Below are 22,045 nucleotides of genomic sequence, written 5' to 3' on the forward strand. Positions count from 1 at the left end.
AGCCACTTAGGGTGTAATATAGTTGTGATAATAAGTTAATCATACGATGTTTTGCATTTTATTTTCGTTCAATTTTTTTATTTATTTATAAAAAATTGATTTTAAAGTGCAATGCAAAAACATGGGGCTACACTGTTACACTTACACTAATTATATATCCTCGAAATAGGGGTCAGCTTGAAGGGGACATGATTAAGTTTTTATAGTGATTTATTAGCAGTAGATTATGCAATCAACATGGTTCGTCAATATGCTTACGCGATCGTGCAAATCATGGTTGAAAGTGATACAATAACAAAACTTAATGCGTGTAAACACATTCGAAGCTTCTTAATTAAACACGATGACTTATTTAACCACAAAGTAGTATATATAAATTAATATGTTAACATTATTGATTATGGTTGATATTAAAAAAGTAATTGAATTAAACTGTTGACGAAAGGCAATAATTAAAGAGCATGTGGGGGCAGCATATGAATTAATTCCAGTTTGATGGGAGAGAGGAATATAGAAGCTCTCGATCGACCCTAGTTGTCATATTTTCTGCAGTTGCACTGGCAGCCATTTACAACTTCAACTTGTCTCCTATTATATGTTGTTTTTCATTAGTGCCACTGTTAGAGTTAATAATAATAATAATAATAATAATAATAATAATAATAATAATAATAATAATAATAATAATGTTATTGAATAAAAAAACCAGGGTATGCGGTGGAGTATTGTGATCTAGTCTTCGGAGTATTTGAGTAAGTATTCCGTGAATGAATCTTCCATTCGTGTTTATACATCATTTTTCTTAAATATTAGAGTTCTCCACAAAATTCAATTGATTTTCAATGTAACTATCCTCCACTATCTCGTAGTGGGAGTTAGAGTATTTTGCAACTCACACTTAAATTTATCATCTCTCAATCAACGTAAATATATAATTTTACCATCTTAATCATTTATAATAAGTTTTAAATTGATAATTTTGGAAATTTTAAATTATTAGAAGTTTTAAATTACCGAAATAAGGATTACATTTCAAAAAATTTCAAAGCTGAAAAATTTCGAAATCTGAAAAGTTTCAGAGATTTCCAAATTTGGAAAGTTTCCAAATTTAGAATGTTTCGAAAGTTTGCAAATCTAAAAAGTTTTAAAAGTTTTTAAATCTAGAAAGATTATAAAGTTTTCAAATATGAAAAATTAATAAATTTTCTTTATTTTGAAAGTTTCAGATTGCTCGAAACTTTCAAAATCTGAAAAATTTCTATTTTGAAAGTTTCGAATCATTCCAAACTTTCAAAAATTTAAATTATATTATTTCGAAGGTATAAAAAACGAGTGTCACTTATTTTTTTTTATTTTGAGATTTGGAAATATTCGAAAGAATGGTGAAAAAATGAGTGGTAAAAGAATGGAAGGTTTTATAGAAGGTTAAAAGAACAAAATTATATTTTCACGCTAATTGATTGGTGACATATTTAAGTGTGATGGTGCAGAATACTCTAGGAGTTGTGGGATTTGAATCACATGTACTCAAGATCGACACAAGTCAAAAGCAAGCAAGGCTAGAGCCTTAGGCCTCAAATTTTTTGGGCCTCTAAATTAGATCTCGAAATAATGTAAACTATACCATCGATTTCATTTATTGACAAGGAAATAGTGGTATTTTAGTGGTATTGTAAAAAATATCAATAGTAAACTGTTTTTTATGAGTGACGAGAGAGAGAAGAGATGAGATAAATAATGTGACGAAGACGAGAGTGAAAAAATGTAGCTGAAAGTGCAATAGGGAGAAAATATGGCTTAGAAACAAGATTCCGAGAATTTAGGTCTCTTTTCGTTTTGACTAAATTTCATGACTTGGAATTCATTTTCGTTTTCTTGGACTGAGTTAAGTTCGTATAAGTCGCATTAAACTCGATTTTTAACTTCATTTGAACTTTAATAAATATGTTGAGAATCGAAATAATTGATGACGGTCAAATAATAATATAATAATTATAACATATGAGGAAGTTTATCTTATAGATCTCAATCTCCATCAAAATTTAAACCTTAAATGATTAAAATGTTGTAAAGAGAGTAAGATGAACATATAGATAGAACCCATAGTTTGACCAAAGTTAACGAGTGAAGACGAAGATAAGCCGCATTCTAAAAAATATGTATCCATTTTCACACGTGTATAATTAAACCCTGTCGGGGGTATGAAGCGTGTATGGTGTTCCCTATATAAAACGCTCCAAACTTAGTACTACATACTTAACTCTTCTCTCTTCTTCAAATATCCACTTAATCATAACCTTCATGGAGGATCTTACCTTCTTTCACCAATACCCTATAGATTCTCTTGCATATCCATTTGATAATTTCCACTCTTTATACGAGAGTGATTCCTCTAATGATAATAACTATTTCAACTATGATAAAACAACACCAAATTGTTTCCCACTTGAAAATCTTGATCTTCCAAGACCAACTAAGAAGATCAAAACATCTAACTCTTGTTCCTATTCATCACCTCAACTAATTTCTTTTGAACCCCTCAATGCACCACAACAATTTTACAACTTGGATTATTCCGATCTAAAGCCTAAAATAGAGAAAATTACAGGTTTGGTTTCTCAAGGTTCATATGAAGAAAAAATATTATCAAATTATGATAACCGAGCGAATCAGACCATGAGAAACTCAACTCAAGCTCAAGAACATGTAATGGCCGAAAGAAAACGAAGGGAAAAACTTACCCGAAGTTTCATTGCTCTTTCGGCCCTCGTTCCTGGCCTCAAGAAGGTATTAATTAATTCTTACACATACTCAATTAAAATTATAATATTATTTGAAAAAAATAAAAATAAAAATAAAAATGATAAATGGCATGTGCAGATGGATAAGGCTTCGGTGTTGGGAGATGCAATAAAGTATGTGAAACAACTAAAAGAGCGTTTGCAGAGTCTAGAAGAGCAAGGAACAAAGAAAAAAGCGATTATAGTGAAGAGATCTTTTATTTTACCTGATGATAATAATGATATTGAGTCATCAAAGTCCAACCAAACACTCCCTGAAATCGAAGTAAGAGTTTCCGCTAAAGACGTACTCATCAAGATTCAATGCGACAAAGAGAATGGACTTGCGTCTACTCTACTTGGACATTTACAAAATCATAATCTCACTCTCCAAACTACTACCTTTTTGCCCTTTGGAAACAACATTCTTGACATAACTATTCTTGCTCAGGTTTAATAATACTATCAATTTTATTTTTATAATTAACCTATGTTAACTTCAAACTTCAGATTAATAAATTCATCCTAATGCAGATGAACAAGGAAAACTGCGTCACCGCAAAGGATCTCATAGGAAGTTTAAGGAAGGCTTTGCTCGTCCATAATTAATCACATCATTATTACTTAATCTACATCAATAAGTTTAATTACAAGACGGTTATTTTTATCGCGGTGCTTTCGATCATTTTTCCTTTTTCGTCCGTCATAAGGATTCTGGAGTACTATACATATGAAGGAAAGGACCTGCGATGAAGTATTATGATTCATTTGTTTAGAAGTTGCTAAGGTGTGTGGAATTTCAACAGAAGATAGAAGATGCCAAAGTGATTTTCTTCTGTTGTTTTCTTTTTTGTGTAGTTGACTTTGACTATGTTAATGTTACCATTCCACTACATGTTTCTTAGTAGTTTTTTTTTTTGGTGTTGTGTAATTATTGGGAGGCTTTTCTGAGAGACTTTGACTTATTGTATACTATAGATCTCTTTCTTCTTGTGAAAAAGGTTCTGGTTTGATACAAACTGTGGCAACCACTTCTCTTTTTAATATTGTTCCTTTTGTCGTTTTCTGATTTCTTAATTCTTAATTATTGTATAAAATTCTTATGACTATAGCTTTCATATCTAGTTGCTATCTTCTCCAACACTTCTCCAACTCACTCAATCTCTCTCTCCTCTAAGAAAAAATAATATTTTTGATGAAACTTCATGCACTTCCCATAAGTTATATATGTTTAAAAAATCTATAAGTCAATGTTTTAAAAAAATGACCAAGATTGAACCATTGATATCTTTGAGTTATAGTTTAACAAACCTTGAGTAAGGAATGGGTTAAAGTTAAGAAACTTTAAAACAACCTAGACTCGAACAACTTTGATGCTCTAATGATAAATGGATTGACTAAAAGGACAATTGAATCAAAATTACAAGGTTATCACCGAATTATTGATGAATGTTGAAAGTGAAACATTCATTTCTTTTACTATTTTACCATATATTCGAAATCAAAACATGATTTTCGTAGTGGATTTTTACTCCAAGATTTCTATATAAGCTAACATTGATTATATATTAAATGTTTTATTTAAAAGATCCTTATAACTAATATAATAGAGCTGTCAACGAGGACAAATGATGAGATGATAATTAGTACTAACGGGGATCAAATAAATAGGCATTTTGATTATTTTAAAACTTAATTTTTTTAAATGATTTTCTCAACAACAAGCAAATATAAAATAATTTTCACTTTCCTTAAAAATTTCTAAAAACTTAACCTATAAATTATTGAATAACAATTGGTTTCTAAACACGTAACAAACGAGTCTATTATTCATTAATCAACAATTCTATTATAGTCAATTAGAACATAAAAAAAATATTTTTAAGTTCTAATTCAATTTATCAATATTAATATTATTATAATATTAATATTATTATATTAAATGTTTTATTCAAAATTTAAACTCATTGAATGTGAATTTACAGTAATATTTGCCGTATATTTTATTGATAAACCAAACACGGAATAAAATGATGGATGGTGGTTCTATGTGAAAAAAAATTGATAGTTGCAAATTAATATTAAGAGACAGCTTGGTGTCACTAGAGATTTTGTGATCTAGTAATCATTATTTTTTTGGTTTAACGGTTATAAAAATATTTCAGTAGATATGGCAATATACACCACGTTTGTATTTAAACCCTTTTCGAATTTGATGCAGAAAATTCAATTTGACAGAATGCAGGTGCGGTATACATTTTCTCCAATATTTTATGTTGTGGCTGGGTTTAGAGATGATAAGATTGATATTCACCCACACTTAAATTTACTTAGTTAGTAAAAAAAAAATGTAAAATATACATATATTAATTCACTTTATTTTTATATTATAAATTTTAATTTTTTTTAAATAAAAATATAATTTTAAATACAAAATCCATCTCCATCGAACAGTTGAAAGTATTTAAGTTGAATAATATGTTTGAGGGTTTAAAATGGTACACACGGCTTCCTTGTAGAGATTTGCATGCCTCTCGGTATAAACGTAGCTATCATTTCACAAGCATAAATTTGAAGTCAATGCCTTTTTTTTTACTTCGTTTTTGAAGCCATTACTAAAATAAGGAGAGAACGCAAAATTTATGCGTAGATCTGGTTGATGATTAGATGATGTTCATACTTTTTAATTTTTATTTATATGAACAATAATAGATCGGCTGGGTCACTGGATGTCATTTGTGGGCTCAACAATAATATTGCCTCTTTTAATTATTTTTTATTCTTTTCTGAAGTCCTTTTAGTTATTTTTATATCAATATAACTTTAAATTTTTGTTTTAGGAATTATTCGTATGCAACGTGTTCTGTAATTTTTACATGAACTTTTCCATTAGATTTTAACATGTAGCTATTTTATACTATTAAAATTTTGAAAATAATATACATTGTGACATATGAATCCCATGTGACTGACATGTCTATTACTATGTCATGTGACATAGACATTAAAATTCTTTTTGTCCTGTCATTAAAATTTTAATGTGAGGATCATTTTTGCAAACCTTAGAAACACAAGGACTAAAAATTGAACTAATTTTAAGTATGGATTTAATTTGGAAGACTTCAATTTTATAAAGATAAAAAATTTAATCTTAAAATGATTCATTTGAACAATAAGATTATCTAAACTTAGGATACTGCCATTCACGATGAGTTTACTGTAATTATATTTACATCGCAAATGTATAAACTTAGGAAACAAATAAATTTTTCTCTAAAATCTGAACATTTCAACTCTCCAACTAAGGGTGATCTTAAATTTATTTAGCTTGGATTTTGGTTTTGCCCTCCCATACTTTTCCTCGTTTGTTTTGTGTTGTTTTTTTCCTTTGTTATTTTCTCTTTTTTTCATCAATTAAAATTTGTTTTTCTTGCTAAAAAAATGATGACAGAAATTTGTTTAAAAATTAAAGTGGTATGAGAAAAGTTATGCAACTTTTCTTTAAAAAAATAAAGTCGTACAAGAAAAGTTCAGCACTACAAATTTGACATGTTTGATTCTTGTTTAACTGGGGCCAACTTTCTTTCAAGTTTCAACCATATTTTAAAGAAAGTTAATTTTTTTGTTTTCAAATATTTTCAAAAACTTTTAAATTTTATTTAAATTAATTATTTATTTTACATGTCTAGATTAACAATTTTAAACGTATATTTTTGTTTATTTAAAAATATTGAGAAGTAAAAGAAGAAACACTCAGTTTGAAATTCACATTATTTTCCATCAAATGATTAAATCAATAAAGCAGCTTCAATGGCAAAGAGGTTATGGAGTACCTAAAATAATGGAGATTGGGCCTAATAACAAGTTAATAACTTTTTCCGGTAAAAAAAAACAACAAAGTTATTAACTTTCTGTCAACAGAAAAACAGGCTGAACAACTTTGACAACGATTTCTTTCATACCAAAAAACTTATTTAAAGTTTTTGCATTAGTTCTTTCAAAAGTCGATTTCTAATAACGCATCAACAATGATTTGTTAATTTTTGAATGTATATGTAAATACATTATTTTAATTATTGTTTATGTTGTAAAAAATATTTTACAAGTTTTACTTGAAATTCGTTAAATCATGTATATTTATTATTCAGTTATTCAAACATTGCATAACATAAAACTATTTCTTGACATTTCTTAAAAAAAGCTATTGTATTTTTTTTTTAAATAAAAAACTTTGTTACATATATCCATATGAAATCCTCATTTTACCGTTAACAGTTGATAAAAAAAAAAAAAAAAAAAAAAAAAAAAAAAACACAAATTTTAAAGAAAAAAATTCAAAATTTGAGTTTGAGAAAAAAAAAGTTTTAAAAAAACTCAAACTTGGATTATATAAAAAACTTGAAATTTGAGTCTTTGAAGAAAAAATGTGATCCAAAACACTCAAAATATAAAAAATTTCAAATTACTTTATATAAAAAACGTATTATTTTAAAAAACTAAATAAAATTTAGCCATGATCAAACTTGGGGTAGGAGATAAGGTGTTGGAATATATGAAATATTTTTTAACTAGAAAAATGAAAATAATATTATGCACCTTATATTTATACTTTACTCCACATTTAAATCAAAATCTCATTTTATCCAAAAAATTTCCAAAGAAAAACTGCATACAGACTTTTAACAAGCTGCCAGGCATTTTAATTTTGTACCAAAATCTATTGAAAAATTATTTTACAAATTTCCAGAAACATATATTTTTGGAAAATAAAAGGGACTTTTTCAAAGTATAAAAGTGTGTCAAAAAATTCAAATCTTAAGTTTTTAAAAATACAATAGTGTTTTGAAAAAATTGAACCTTTAAAATTTTCAAATTACTTATGCTTTGGAAATTTAAATTAGATTTTGCAGATCACATTTGAATTCAGCAAACTTAAAATACAATTTTCGAAATAAATTTGTGTTCTAGAAAATTGTGAGTTTAGATTTCATTTTTATTTTGGTATGGGGTATAATTTTGTTGAAAGAGTCACAAAGTGGATAAACTGAATAAGTCCGGTTGTGTTGTTTAGAAGAATTGGGCCGATTGTCTGGGTAGATAAAAATGGAAAACTTGGATTTTGTATCGTGGATTGGTTTTATACCCCTCAAAATGTTACAAATTTAAATTTATCTCTCTAATTTTCATTAAATGAATGATAAAAAAAATTACTCTAAAATCTCATACTCTTCATTAATTTTTTTGGAAAGTAATCTCTTTATCTCAAATATCTGATATAAACTTTGTAACTACTTATTTGTTTATCGAAAATGTTAAGGCACAAAATTTTCAGTACACTATTTATATTATCGGAAAATTTTGTGAATTGAAATTTACGGTTGTTAATTTTACTCTATCGAAAATTTGTGCTTTAAAATTTTCAGCAGTTATTTTTACTCTACTGAAAATTTTAAAAATTTAAAACTTCTTGTACATATTATTATTTTTGTTTTGGAATTTTTTAATTTCTTTTTTTTTATTTTTTTAACTTTTTTTTTTTTGAAATAGAGATGAAAAAACACCATTATATATAGAACTCTTTGTGTTGTTTTTTTCCTTCCTTTTCTCAATGACAGTTCTCATATTAGATTGTATACACTACAAGAAATCTCTTCATTTGTGGTCAACTTTACAAATATTTTGTGGCCGAAAAAAACCCCAACAAATTAGTGACCGAAAAAACCCTCATAAATGCAAAAATTCAAATTGGTCTTTATTTGTGACTGAAAAAACTCTCACAAAAGACTTCAAATTTAGTTGGATTTTGTGGTTGCCTTAGCCCTCACAAAATCACAACGTTGTTATTTTGTGAGGGCTTAGGCCGCCACAAAATCCAGCTAAAATTTAAGTCCTTTGTGAGGGCTTTTTCAGCCACAAAATCAACCATTTGTGACGGTAAAGGCCGCCACAAAAGCATTGATCCGTTGCACTTTGTGGCTGCAAAGGCCGCCACAAATTCCCATTTTCCTATTGCACTTTGTGGCCGCCCAGGCCGCCACAAATGCCTTATTTTCTGACTGTTAAAGCCGCCACAAATTTCCATTGTACCATTGAATTTTGTGGCTGCTTTGGCCGCCACAAAAGATCAACCATTTTCTATAAATATCACTTCACTCCTCTTATCATTTTTCACTTCTAAACCTTCTTTCTAAATTTTCTCTCCACCTTCTCTCTACAAAAATTATTTCTCCAAACTTTTTCTTTACTATCTTGAAGTTTGGTAAGTTTATATATTTAGTTTTTTAATTTTATTTTTGATTTGAAGTTATTTATTTAATCAATATTATTGAATTTTTATTTTGACAATGGTGATATTGTGTTTACTTCGAAGAGTTCTCAGCCCTGTGAAAACTTCAAGTCAGACACTACCCGACATCAAGTTAGTATTTTATACAATTTAAATATAGATTAGTAAAATATGTGATATTATAAATATATCTATATTATTTTTAAAGTATAGATTAGTAAAATATGTGTTATTATAGATTTATTTAAAAAAAATAGAAATTATGTTGTTTACATAATATATGATAAATACAAATTTGAAACACATGTAAAACTTATTGATTTTAATATGACTATTTTTTAAAAAAACATTATTAAAATTGATGATAATAATATTTGTTGTTAGTTATTAAAAAGAGTTAAGTAGTTGAGTTCGTACAAAAAAATTATATACTTTAACAGTTTCTATTTTTGTATATATATAAGGTGTTATTTTATGAAAAAATTCATTAAACATCATTTAAAATTTTATTTTTGTTTATATAATTATAGTCTTCATAAAAATTTATTATATTGTTTGCAAATGCTCCCCTAATTGACATATTATAAAGTATGTCAAAATTTATATATAATGCTTTTGAAAAATAAAACAATTAATATATAATATATATATATATATATACACACACACACACATGGTTGAAGACATTCTCAATTTTGCGAGAGTGCAGAAAATTGTCGAAGATGAAGGGGGATGAGATGTCCATGTTGTTTATGTAGATGTAGACGATTTAAGAGTGATGATGAAATAAGAGTGCATTTATATCGTCGGGTAACATTCCAGCAAATAATGATGGAGGGAGTGGAGCTGATCAGAAGAATTATTACGATGATAAATAAAAATTTGAAACACATGTAAAACTTATTGATTTCAATATAACTATTTTTTAAAAAAAATATTATTAAAATTGATGATATTAATATTTTTTGTTAGTTATTAAAAAAAGTTGTAGTTAAGTTAGTACAAAAAATTTATATACTTTAAGAGTCTCTATTTTTGTTTATATATAAGGAGTTATTTTATGGAAAAATTCATTAAATATCATTTAAAATTTTATTTCGGTTTATATAATTATAGTCTTGATAATAATTTATTATGTTTCGTCATCTTCACATCAACTTCCTCAACCTCAACCAAATCAAACTGCATATCGACCAACTATGCCAACAGCTGGCTTGATCAGACGAGATTTAAATCAATATCAACCAGTTATGGCTCCTCCTTCGACTAGTGGTGGTGTAATGAAATCCAATTTCAAACCATGATGTCTCCTCCAACACAAATTAATAATACTTTTGAATGACTTCTGTCGTCGGGTAACATTCCAACAAATAATGATGGTGGGAGTGGAGCTAATCAGAGGAACTATTATGAGGATTAATGTATTTGAATAATTTCATAATTTTATTTTTGGTTTGTAAGAACACATTTATCTTGTCCTAGTTAATTATTGTGTGCTTAATTTTTGGTTTGTAAGAGATGATTTATTAATTTTGGAATTTTTATTGGGTTTGGTAGTAATTACTTTAATTAATATAATATTCTATTTTTTTATATATAATAGTTATTTTAATTTTTACATTCAATCTTTATTTAAATTTAATTTTAATTTTAATTAATCTTTAATTATAATTATAATTATAATTTAAATATTATATTTAAAATTTAATTTAAATGATAATTAAATTGTAATATTATATTTTTAATTTAAATTTTTAATTTATATTGATATTAGTTTATTATATATAACATATTAAATTTAAATTGAAATTTAATTTAAATTTAATTATAATATTGTAATTTTAATTTTACATTTATATTCATATTAATTTATTATATATAATATTATTTTGTAGTATTAATTTTGAATTTAATAAAATAATTTTTTAATAAAGTTAATATTTTGTGGCGGCCTAAGCCCTCGCAAAATATTTATTTTTTAATTTGGAACATCCTTTGTGGCGGCCTAAGCCTTCACAAAAGGAAGCATTTGTGGCAGGCCCCCCACAAAAGCTTAATTTTAAAAATTAGTTTTAACATTTGTGGCGGCCTAAACTCTCATAAAATGAGGCATTTGTGGCGGTCTATGCCCTCACAAAAGCATACGTTTGTGACGGCCTTTGGCATCACAAAAGACAACGAATTTTTCACACTTTGTGACCATTTTGGCCGCCACAAAAGTTTGTAGCTGCCTAAGGCCGCCACAAATGTCTACTTTGTGGCTGTTTTTCCCCATTTGTGAGGGCTTTTGCCCCTCACAAAAACCATGTATTCTTGTTGTGATAGGTGGTCGAACTCGAGAATGTTCAACGGTGATTTTTGCTCGTCTGATCCTCATTTAAAATAAATTGAATATGAAATAAATGTAAAAAAAATTAAAAACAAAAACTGTACCAGAAATTTCATGAAGGAATGAAATTTCTAGAAGTTCCACCGAAAATTTAAAATTTTCAATTGTTATTTTTTAATATAAAAAATTTTAAATTTACAATTCAAACTCCCGAAAAATTTAAAAATAAAATTTTCGTTATTAAAAAAAATAACTAATGGAAAGTTCGTTCCAAAAATTTCCAATAAGAGACTTTTTTAGAAAAAATTTACTTGTTTTAAAAAATTGAAATTGTGAGTACCACTAAATATATTTATTTTTTTTACCGTAAAGTTAAGGATATTTTAGTAAATTTAAGCGTAAATTTTTTAAATATAAGGTATAGATATAAACGAGGGATACCAAATCCAATTCTCCAAGAATTGTCTCTGGGTTTTGGGTTTGGATAATGGGCAAAGGGTTTTGTACCACACACCCCCCATTTTTACCTCCCACCCTTCTAATTTTTTTAAAGACTATTTTACCCTTATTTAATTTGTATAAAATTATGGAAAAAATTTCTATTTCAGTTTTCGACCCCAACTTTCGAATGTTTTGTAAAATTGGAAACTTTCGAAATGTAATTATACAGAAAAAAATTACTAATTTCAAAACTTTGGAAAAATACCAAACTTTTGAAATGAAATATTCCAGAAATTTCGAAACTTTGGATGAATATGAAATTTTCGAAGTGTATTTTTTCCAGAAAACTTCGAAAGTTTGGATGAATTTGAAACTTTCAATGCACATATACTTCGAAGATTTCAAACATTCGAAGTAATTCTATTTCGAAAATATCAGAAGTTTCGAAACTTTCATTTTTTTTTTAAAATCATTGAAACTTCCAAAATTAAATATCAAATTTATTATTACTATTAATTTATTACCATAAATTTATTATTATAAATTTATTATTATTTATTACTATTAATTTATTACTAATAAAAATGTATTTCGAAACTTTCGATTAATACCAAATTTTCGAAACTAACATGTATCGAAAGTTTTGCAAAATTTTGCATTTCGAAACTTTCATATTCTTCGAAAGTTTCGAAAGTTTCTATATTTCGAAACTTTCTTGTTCAACGAAACTTTCGAAAGTTTCATTATTTATGGGGAAAAATATACTTCTAAAGTTTCATCATTCGAAACTTTCATATTTTCGACCTCTATTTCGAAATTTTCATTTTTTCGAGCATCAACCATTTCGAAACTTTCTAATTCCATGAAACTTTCGAAAGTTTCTATGTTTCTAAACTTTCAAACTTTCGAGACTTCCATTTCGAAACTTTCAACATGATACAAACTTTCGAACGATTTGGGGTTTCATACATTTCGAATATTTGAAATATTCGAATTTTTACTTACTTTTGAGATTCGGAAGTTTCAAATGTTCGAGGGGTGGGTAGGATCAGATTCAAATATTACAAACTTTCGAAGAAATTGGGTAAAAAAGGAAAGTCAAATTTTTTTGGGTGTTAATAGATGAAATTGAGGGTAAAATGGTCTTTTACACATGATTGAGGGAGTGGGAGGTAAAAATGATTTTGAATTGAAAGGAATTTGCTACCCCATAATTTGGGCCCCACACCTCTCAATTGAACGTGCAAGAGTGTGACAAAAAAACAAGCAATACTAATCGGAATTGGAATAGGGAATAGAAGAGAATGCTTCTTTCATTATTTCGATTGTTTGCATGCTCTCTTTATGGGAGCAATTGGTAAAGTCACTGTTTATGGCAAACCAAAACAAAGGTTCTTAAAGAGACAAAATAAGACAAGCAAGACAAAAATGAAAAGGACGCAAGATAAAGAGATTTGAACATACAACACATCTCTTTGCCTATACTATCCACAATCACACACTGCTGTGTACATTGGATTTGGTAGAAGAAATTCCAAAAGTCTTTTTAATCCCACATATGAAACACACCTACATATGTCTAACAAGTTTCATTCCTAAGCTTTTAATTTTATTTTTTTGTTATAAATAGTTTAAGAAGAGAAACTCCTTCACATTAAAATCGAGAAATTGAGAAAGAGGAATATCCTGAATTTGAATATATATTTTAGTATATTAAATTTTTATGCAGCTACTCACAGAATAATTAAATTGTTTTTGTAGGAAAAAAATAACTTATTTAATATTAAAGTTAAAATCATGACTACTATTAAAAAAATAAAAAATATAGAAAAATCAGTATAAATATGAGGGCTAGCAAAATAATTAAATTGTTAATTAACTGAAATAAATGTAGATTGAGTTGAATTAAATATAGAAACTACATAGAACTATTAACCTGACATGAAAGTCAAAATAGAAGATGAAAAAATAGTTAAAGACGTTAAAGAAAAGACTACTCGTCGATGAAATCGTTGAATAAATATTTTCCACCAAACATACAAATTAATTTGTTTGTATGAATGTGTATTTAAAACAAGATCATATTAACAATATTTTTGATAGATTAAAAAGCATATTAGTATATTAAAGTTTCTAAAACTCAGACTAGTCAGATTCATGGGAGTGGTTGATCCACCATTCAACCAAACACATGCCGAGTATACATGATGAGTCGTGATCTATGGACCACACTATGGTTCTCAATGCTTCACGCTAACCATTTCGAAACTTTAGCATGTAATTAAGTAACATAAATGATCTACTTGTCTTGCCACTGGATCAGCTAGGCATAATAAATAAATAAATAAATAAACTATTTAGGTGGCATTGAAGACAGGAGAAAGAATAAGCTCGATACCAATCAAGATTTCGATATGCTTATAATTTTGTTATTCTCTAGTATTTTATTAGAGGTACTAATGTGAAATCTTTTATTATTAAAATATCAAAAAATATATAATTATAATAAAAATACAATAAGTTTGGTCCATGAGAAAATAAATTTCAGCACACAAATATTACAATTTAAAACATGTGGAAATCACATTTTCAAAAAAGTTCAACTCAATAATTGTCTAACTAATTAGAGTTTATTTGTTTACAAATAATTCAAATTAAATTTATATAATCTCAATTTATTAGTCGATTAAGAAATCGACAAATTAACATAAATAAATAATTATCTAATGTACTATTGGTATGTCAATCACTTTATCACTTTATATTTTTTTTTATTGACAATTTTCATATCTACTCTCGTCTCTATCTATTCCACTCACCTAAAAAACATATGATGGTAGATCATCATTCATAATAATGTAATCAAGCCAAGTAAGGTGAATTGAATGCATATCAATATTTGTAGCATATAACATTTAAAACATTAATATACGCATAATAATATAACATAAAGTCTAATCATTAACTATTTTACATTGAATCTTTACGACACTAAACTAATACCGATAGATAAGCTACCTACGAATTACTCAACGAACAAGAGTGTTTAGTCATGATGATGAACACCCCATCGATATCTCCGATGTCTCCTCAATTCAACTCCGAATATATCCTATTATATGAATGCAATACATAACATGTAAAATATAACATTAAAAATCAACAATCATTGTTTAACAATACTCAACTCATATATGCGACTAATGTGTTACTATAAATTAATAATGTTCGCCATAACATCTCAAACATCAACAAAATTAAATAACAATTAACATTACTAACTTAATCCTAATTATCAATATGAAACTTCATATCTAAATTCTTATTATTAGTTAATTAATAACTTAATTTACCATTCTGATTAGACCTAATCGATCAACTTTGAGTCTCTAATTGACTAACTCTAAACTAATATGTTAATAACACTATTTTATTGATTTACCTTTAATTTAGTCATTTTCTACAATTCATTTTCAATCTAATCGATGGCCTAATCCTTACTAATCGATTAACCTTTAGCCTATTATTTATTAAATAATTATTATTGTCTTACTCGATTAACATTATCTCACTAATAAGTTATTCTACAATTATTTGGAACTAATCAATTAATCCCTATTACTAATCAATTATCTGTCGAGAAATAATTTTGTATGCTTTTTTTTTTATCATTCACAAATATCATTCACACAAAAATTAATAAAAGGGATATATTAAACTTTTTATTATAATTTTTTATATGATATTCGCTTGTTAATAAAAAGATATGTATGCTAGACTTTTTATTTATTATTTTTTAGTCTAATAATAACATGGTAATAAAAAAGATAATTCAAAACTTTTTATATTATTTAATAGAAAATGAAATGAAATTAAATATAAAAATAATAAATATGAAATTTTTTGGAGTAAATTAAATATGAATGATTTAAATTTAATATGATTTTTTGGAATTTGAGAAAAAAAAATTTAAAAGAAAATAAAATTTGAGAATTCAACTTAATTAGTCATAATGGTAAATATTTATTTATAAAAATTATTTAATTTGTTAATATAAGTAAGAGTATTATGAAACTCTTATAAAGAATGAGAATGAGAGATTAAAATATGAACTGATTTTAAGTGTTTGAATTTGTCCGCCAAAAAACCACTATCGGTTATATGTTGCGCCGTTCTTACACAACTATCTGGATAATCACTCATTTCAAAAAAGAAAAATTGAAGATGGAGATAAAAGGAGAGACAAAACAATCTTGCAAATTCAGTATCTATATTTTGTTTATCTGATACAAACTATTATAATTGTTTTGTTTTGTTTATTATCTTTGTTGTGTTTCATGTATCCTTTTTATGAACCTTAGTTTTTATTTATTGTTTTCATGTAAACATATTTCACATGGCAATGGCAAGACTATTTATAATATTTTTGTATAATAGTATCATGTTTATCGTTTTGTATATATGATGTTATAATTTAAACAAAATGTATTTTCATATTATAAATATAAAATAAAATATTGAATTGAAAAAATGCATTATTCAACAATCAATATTGTGTGAAAAATCACAAATCTCACACAAACACTCATCTATGGTTCTACTCATTCATCTAAACTTAAAAATACTTAAAAAAATAAGATAAATAAAAAAGATAAAAAGGAAAACAACATATTGTTATGTCTTTCTCCGTATCGAACTCGTCCCATTGTTGGACCACCTAGTTGTTTTTCAATGCGCCGTTTGATATTAGTCTCTCATGGCCGCACAAATAAAAAAAATAAAAAATAAAAAATAAAATTGACCAACTCATAAATATTTTATACCAAAAACTACATGTATTTTGATTTCTCTATTGCACTTGAGATACGTCTGCAAGATATTCTTTTTGCCAAACTAAATTAATAAAAAATATTTTCTCTTTTTCTATTAATGTAAATAATATATTTTATTTGTTGGTTATTTTTTTTATAATATAAATAAATAAATAGTTTATATACAATTAATTATAGTTTAACCGTTTTAACGGACAATGTAGGGTGATAATACTTTCATATTCATAATTGACTCTTGAATTTGAATCTTTTGTTTAAAATTATCGTTTGTCTAATTTTTTTAAAATAAAATAAAATTGATAGCGATTCATTTTTTACAAATAAATCTAATACAAAGATAACCATCAACCTGATATAAAAAAAAAAAAAAAAAAAAAAAAAAAAAAAAAAAAAAAAAAAAAAAAAAAAAAAAAAAAAAAAAAAAAAAAAAAAAAAAAAAAAAAAAAAAAAAAAAAAAAAAAACAAGTACTCAAATATGTTCATGGTGCATCTATCATAAGGGTGGGAGGTCGCAAGGATTGTCTCCCTGAACTTTTGAGCATTTTATATATTGATCTCTCTTGAGTTCACTATCCAATCTTTTTTTGTACAACAAAAAAAAAAATAACTAGACAGACCAATAAATCTTTCTGTACTTAGGTTGGGATAATCAATTTTTGTATCCATATTTTTGTTACTTTTAATGTAATTTTACATATTTGGGAACTTATGTCAGTACACTATGGGTCTAGAGATCCATATTATTTACTATATTCCTATTTACTTAAAACATTCACAATGGAGCATCGCAAATTCGCAATTTAGATGTTTAAATGATTGTTACATCTATACAACTATTACTTTATTCTATTTTTTTTTTTATAATTTCTCCAATTCAGCCCCTAAAACAAATATTAAATAAGTTTTACCAATAACTCTATATCATTACATTTTAATTTTTAATAACATAAATTTATTTAAATGTCTCCATAACCAGCCTTCTCTATATACATCCATATTTTTTTATTTCACGATAGAGGTATATTTAATATGGTGTTTATTAGATAAAACTCCCTATTGCATAGTAATGCATGATACATACATGGTTGTTTTAAAATTTGAAATAATTTGGTATTTTCAGTATTAAGTGCTTATTAATATAGAATACATTTTTGTATAAAAAAAAATAAAATAAAACATATTTTTATAAGCATGAATTATATATTAATAAAAAAATTATATTCGAAAGTATATTTTAAACTAAAATATACATATTCATGTTATTTTATAATACTTATAATATATTATCTTAAATATTTATCTATCAACTGTAATATTAATGTTCTTATTATGATGGTATATTGTTACTATCATCATCGTTAATAAGTTTTATGAATTCATATTTTTAAAATGAATATGAGAAAGGTATAATGTTTTTTATTTGACTTGGGTATAATATTTAATTGGTACAAAGAGAAAGGTGTAAATTTTTTGTCATAATTATAAGTACATATTGAAAGAAAAAAAAAAAGTCCCCAAATATATCCCCTTTCAATTTACTAGATCCATTTATTATTAATTTTTTTAAACATAATTTTAAATTAATTTATCTTAAAATATGAAAAATCGATATTAAATACATATATATACAAAATAATTTAATCATATTTCTATACAAAACAGATATATTAACTAGATTACCAAAAAAATTTAATGTGAGTAAAATATACAATAAATACTTATATTTAAGAACAAATAGAAGTATTTTATTTTTAAATGAACTCAAAAAAATTAAATGTAATTCACTATTATTTTTAATAAACGTGAAATAATAGTTATTTTTACTAATAAATAATTAAATACACTTTATTTTAAAACAACAACAGCAGCAGCAACAACAACAACAACAACAACAACAACAACAACAACAACAACAATAACAATAATAATAATAATAATAATAATAATAATAATAATAATAATAATAATAATAATAATAATAATAATAATAATAATAATAATAATAATAATAATAATAATAATAATGTGAAATAGTTATTTTTGGTAATAATTAAGGTTGGATGGAGTGTTTTTTTTGTTCCCAAAAGAGAATAAATAGGATTGTCCCTATCTCTCACACCTTAAATTTAATCTCAATGATTTTTAAATGTATAACTTTTGAGTGATACATGACATCTAAAACACATTAGAGTAAACAAATCAAAAGAAACTCGCCAAAGAATTTCGTCTAATGGAGAAGCGCGTCTCAAACTCTTTTTATTTCATGGTCACCTTGGTCTTGCTGTTAGTTCTCACAAGTAAGCCTCTCTACCATAAGCATTATATATATCATGTTAACTAAATTATATATAATTGATAAATCTCACTAATTTTGTATTTTTTGTATGACAGTGCAATTTATATTAGTAGGAGGTATATGCTCAAAAATATTGCCAAAATGCAATACCTTGGATTGTAGTTCCGCATGTGTATCCGTTGGAAAAGGGTATCGTGTATTAGGATGGTCATGTGAGTTCTTCAACTTCTGCACTTGTTTTTACAATCAAGCACCAAATCCAGCCGATTGTACCTTTGGATTGGGTATCTGCAATGATAAATGTGATGAGTCCTGCTGTAGATCAAGATGTGCTAATAAATTTATTGGGGGTTATGGAGACTGTATCCCAACTACGGGGCATAATTTGTGCTTTTGTTTCTACAATGCTTGATTTTCTCCTTAATTAATTCAAATAAATATATTAAATAAATACATGTACTCCTATTTCAAATGTGTTATTGTAATTTTTTTGCCTTTTCATATATCATAAAATTAAATATATTTTTAGACATAGTAGTTGAATACGTTGACATCAACAATAACTCCAAGTTACTCCGATTAATAATTTTATATAAATAATAAATTTTACTAATTTAATTGTCAAATAAAAAAAAAATTATTGAGTAGATTAATTTTGCGAATTTTTATAAAATATTAAAACTATTTGATGGCTCGTTAAATAATCTCAAATAAACGTATAGTAAACTTTAAAAAATATAAGTAAATATTGACGGCTTGATTATATAGCTACAAAATTTTAAATTTATATAAAATTTTATGTGTTTTATCATTAATATATTATATCAATAATTAACAATTAAATTAATAAAATTCATCATTGATATTGAATTATTAAATGAAATAATTTATCGTAGAATTACTCATGAAACATCCCTAATATATTTTTACACATGTGTGTTTTTTTGTTTGATAATGTAAAATTGATCTATTGATTTTTTCTCCAAAGTTTGATTAAGAGAGATAAAGTGATTCTCTCTCGAAATGGTTTATCAAAATATAAAATATTAAATAATTTTAAAATTTTATAAAAATTTAGGAACATGATCTATCTATATATATATATATATATATATATATATACAGTGATGATCCATTGACTCTAGAAATAAGTCTAGTATAAATTACTCTGTTTAATAACTCGATATAAATGAAAAATTTCACTAATTCAACTGTGGATTGTTTATATAATACATTGATGATTAAACACATAAAAATTTTAATAAATAAAAAAAAATCGTATATATGCGATATTAACTTGTATTTTAAAGAACTTATTATGCATTTATTTGAAATTATTTGATAAACCATCCAATAGTTTTAAAATTTTATAAAAATTTATAGAATTGATTTATTCAATAAAAATAATTAATTTAATGGTTGGATTAATAAAATTTATTATTTAAATTAAATTATTTAACAAAATTACTCTTGAAATGAATATATATAATATCTCGCATCTAAATTTAGTCAAAATAAATAAATTTTGTTGAGTAACATAGTTCCCCAATTAATTGAGTAAAAACAAAATCATTATTCAAGCTTACCTAACAAACACAAAATCTAATTAGTGTTTTTCATGTGAAATTTTTAGATGATGAGATAAATTTTTACCTGGCTGTTGAGTCACTAATTTAATTTAATTGTTGGAAATGTGAATAAACATAAAAAATTTCATTTAATATTAAAATCTCGACTTAACCTCCATGTATATTCCGCACAATTTAAAAAACTCATGTTAATAGTAAGTATTGATTGGGAATTTTGCATATTCATTTTGCAACCAAAAAAATGCTGCCCACATGGACACATTTGCATATGTCTGTTAGAATAATTAATAACAGACAATCTAGTAATATCACAATTTTTTCGAAATAAATTATGGAATGAAAAAATATTAATTAAATTAATATTAATGAGTATATTACAATAATTTTTTAAAAGATTTAAATTTCATATTTGAGGTTATAATGTCAAACTCTTATGTTATATTTATTATTAAACATAGTTTATTAATTTAAAGTATATTAATTATGAATATTTGATAATTATAAATATCATTAAAGTATATTAATTTAAAGTATTTAACAATCAATCATTTTTTTGAGGAAATTTAATAATCAATCATGAACTTAGCCTTTTGTTATATTTATTTTTAACATCAATTAACCTCACAAAAAAGAATTACTAATTTCTATTATAAAATATTATATATATTTATATATATATATTATATAATTAATAAATCACAATAGTCATATTATTAGAATTATTAGAGATATTTAACTTCTAAGGCTACACACATTATTAGTTGTAACACGGTAATAATCGAGTTGTTTTACACATGATAGTGTTCAAAAATTAAATTTTTATTAAATATAATAAAAGACCTATTTGAATTTTTTAATATTGAAGATGATTTAAAATTGTTATTATTTTTTAGAAGAAAGTTATTATTATTAATTTAATTTGTTGTAGTTTTTCTTTATCTTGTAAGATATAATAAATATTATATTTAATTCATTCAATTATATATTGAATTCGAATCCAATACATTCAAGATAATTGTTTATTAAGCTATAACTTAATGACATGTTTGCGTATTTGTTAGAGTAGCCTCTTAAATGCATTTCCATACAAGAATTTCACTACGCTAAAAATGACATTTTATAGTGCGCCTTTTATAGCGCTTATTAAATACAAGCGCTGTTGTATGATATTTTAAAAATAACGGAGGATACAACAGCGCTTTTTTGACAAGCGCTGTAAAAAAAGCGCTGTAAAAGACTTTGATTTCACATAATTAAAGAACCTATTAGAGCGCTTTTTGAAAAAGCGCTGTAAAAAGGTTTTTTTAAAAAAATAAGGAGATCTTTTACAGCGCTTTTGGACAAGCGCTTTAAAAAGTCTGTAAAAAAGCGCTGTAATAGACTTTCAAAAAATAAAATAAGGAGGTCTTTTACAGCGCTCTTTAAAAAAGCGCTGTAATAGGCTTTTAAAAGTAAAATAAGGAGGTCTTTTACAGCGCTCTTTAAAAAAGCG

At 25.5% G+C, this 22,045-nt stretch overlaps 2 protein-coding genes across 2 annotated transcripts; both read left to right on the forward strand.

Annotated features, from left to right (window-relative positions):
• Window positions 1-2,246: 2,246 nt before the first annotated feature.
• LOC101507557 (transcription factor bHLH25-like) lies at window positions 2,247-3,844 on the forward strand. The gene is made up of 3 exons (XM_004511738.4): window positions 2,247-2,787; window positions 2,881-3,231; window positions 3,315-3,844. The coding sequence occupies exons 1-3, from the start codon at window positions 2,302-2,304 to the stop codon at window positions 3,387-3,389; spliced, it is 912 nt and encodes a 303-aa protein (XP_004511795.1). The 5' UTR covers window positions 2,247-2,301; the 3' UTR covers window positions 3,390-3,844.
• A 14,967-nt stretch (window positions 3,845-18,811) lies between these two features.
• Window positions 18,812-19,438, forward strand: LOC101498566 (defensin-like protein 183). The gene is made up of 2 exons (XM_004512148.4): window positions 18,812-18,965; window positions 19,060-19,438. Exons 1-2 carry the CDS (start codon window positions 18,899-18,901, stop codon window positions 19,374-19,376), a joined length of 384 nt encoding a protein of 127 aa, XP_004512205.1. The 5' UTR covers window positions 18,812-18,898; the 3' UTR covers window positions 19,377-19,438.
• Window positions 19,439-22,045: the final 2,607 nt, after the last annotated feature.

The sequence above is a fragment of the Cicer arietinum genome, chromosome 8, assembly GCF_000331145.2.
Source record: "Cicer arietinum cultivar CDC Frontier isolate Library 1 chromosome 8, Cicar.CDCFrontier_v2.0, whole genome shotgun sequence".
Taxonomy (NCBI): Eukaryota; Viridiplantae; Streptophyta; class Magnoliopsida; order Fabales; family Fabaceae; genus Cicer; species Cicer arietinum.

Bases quoted from the DNA above. Each gene is read 5' to 3' on its own strand.
- LOC101507557 (XM_004511738.4), top strand. From the start codon at position 2,302: ATGGAGGATCTTACCTTCTTTCACCAATACCCTATAGATTCTCTTGCA. The intron at 2,788-2,880 runs GTATTAATTAAT...TGGCATGTGCAG, and splicing joins TCGTTCCTGGCCTCAAGAAG to ATGGATAAGGCTTCGGTGTT. The intron at 3,232-3,314 runs GTTTAATAATAC...ATCCTAATGCAG, and splicing joins ACATAACTATTCTTGCTCAG to ATGAACAAGGAAAACTGCGT.
- LOC101498566 (XM_004512148.4), top strand. From the start codon at position 18,899: ATGGAGAAGCGCGTCTCAAACTCTTTTTATTTCATGGTCACCTTGGTC. The intron at 18,966-19,059 runs GTAAGCCTCTCT...TTTGTATGACAG, and splicing joins CTTGCTGTTAGTTCTCACAA to TGCAATTTATATTAGTAGGA.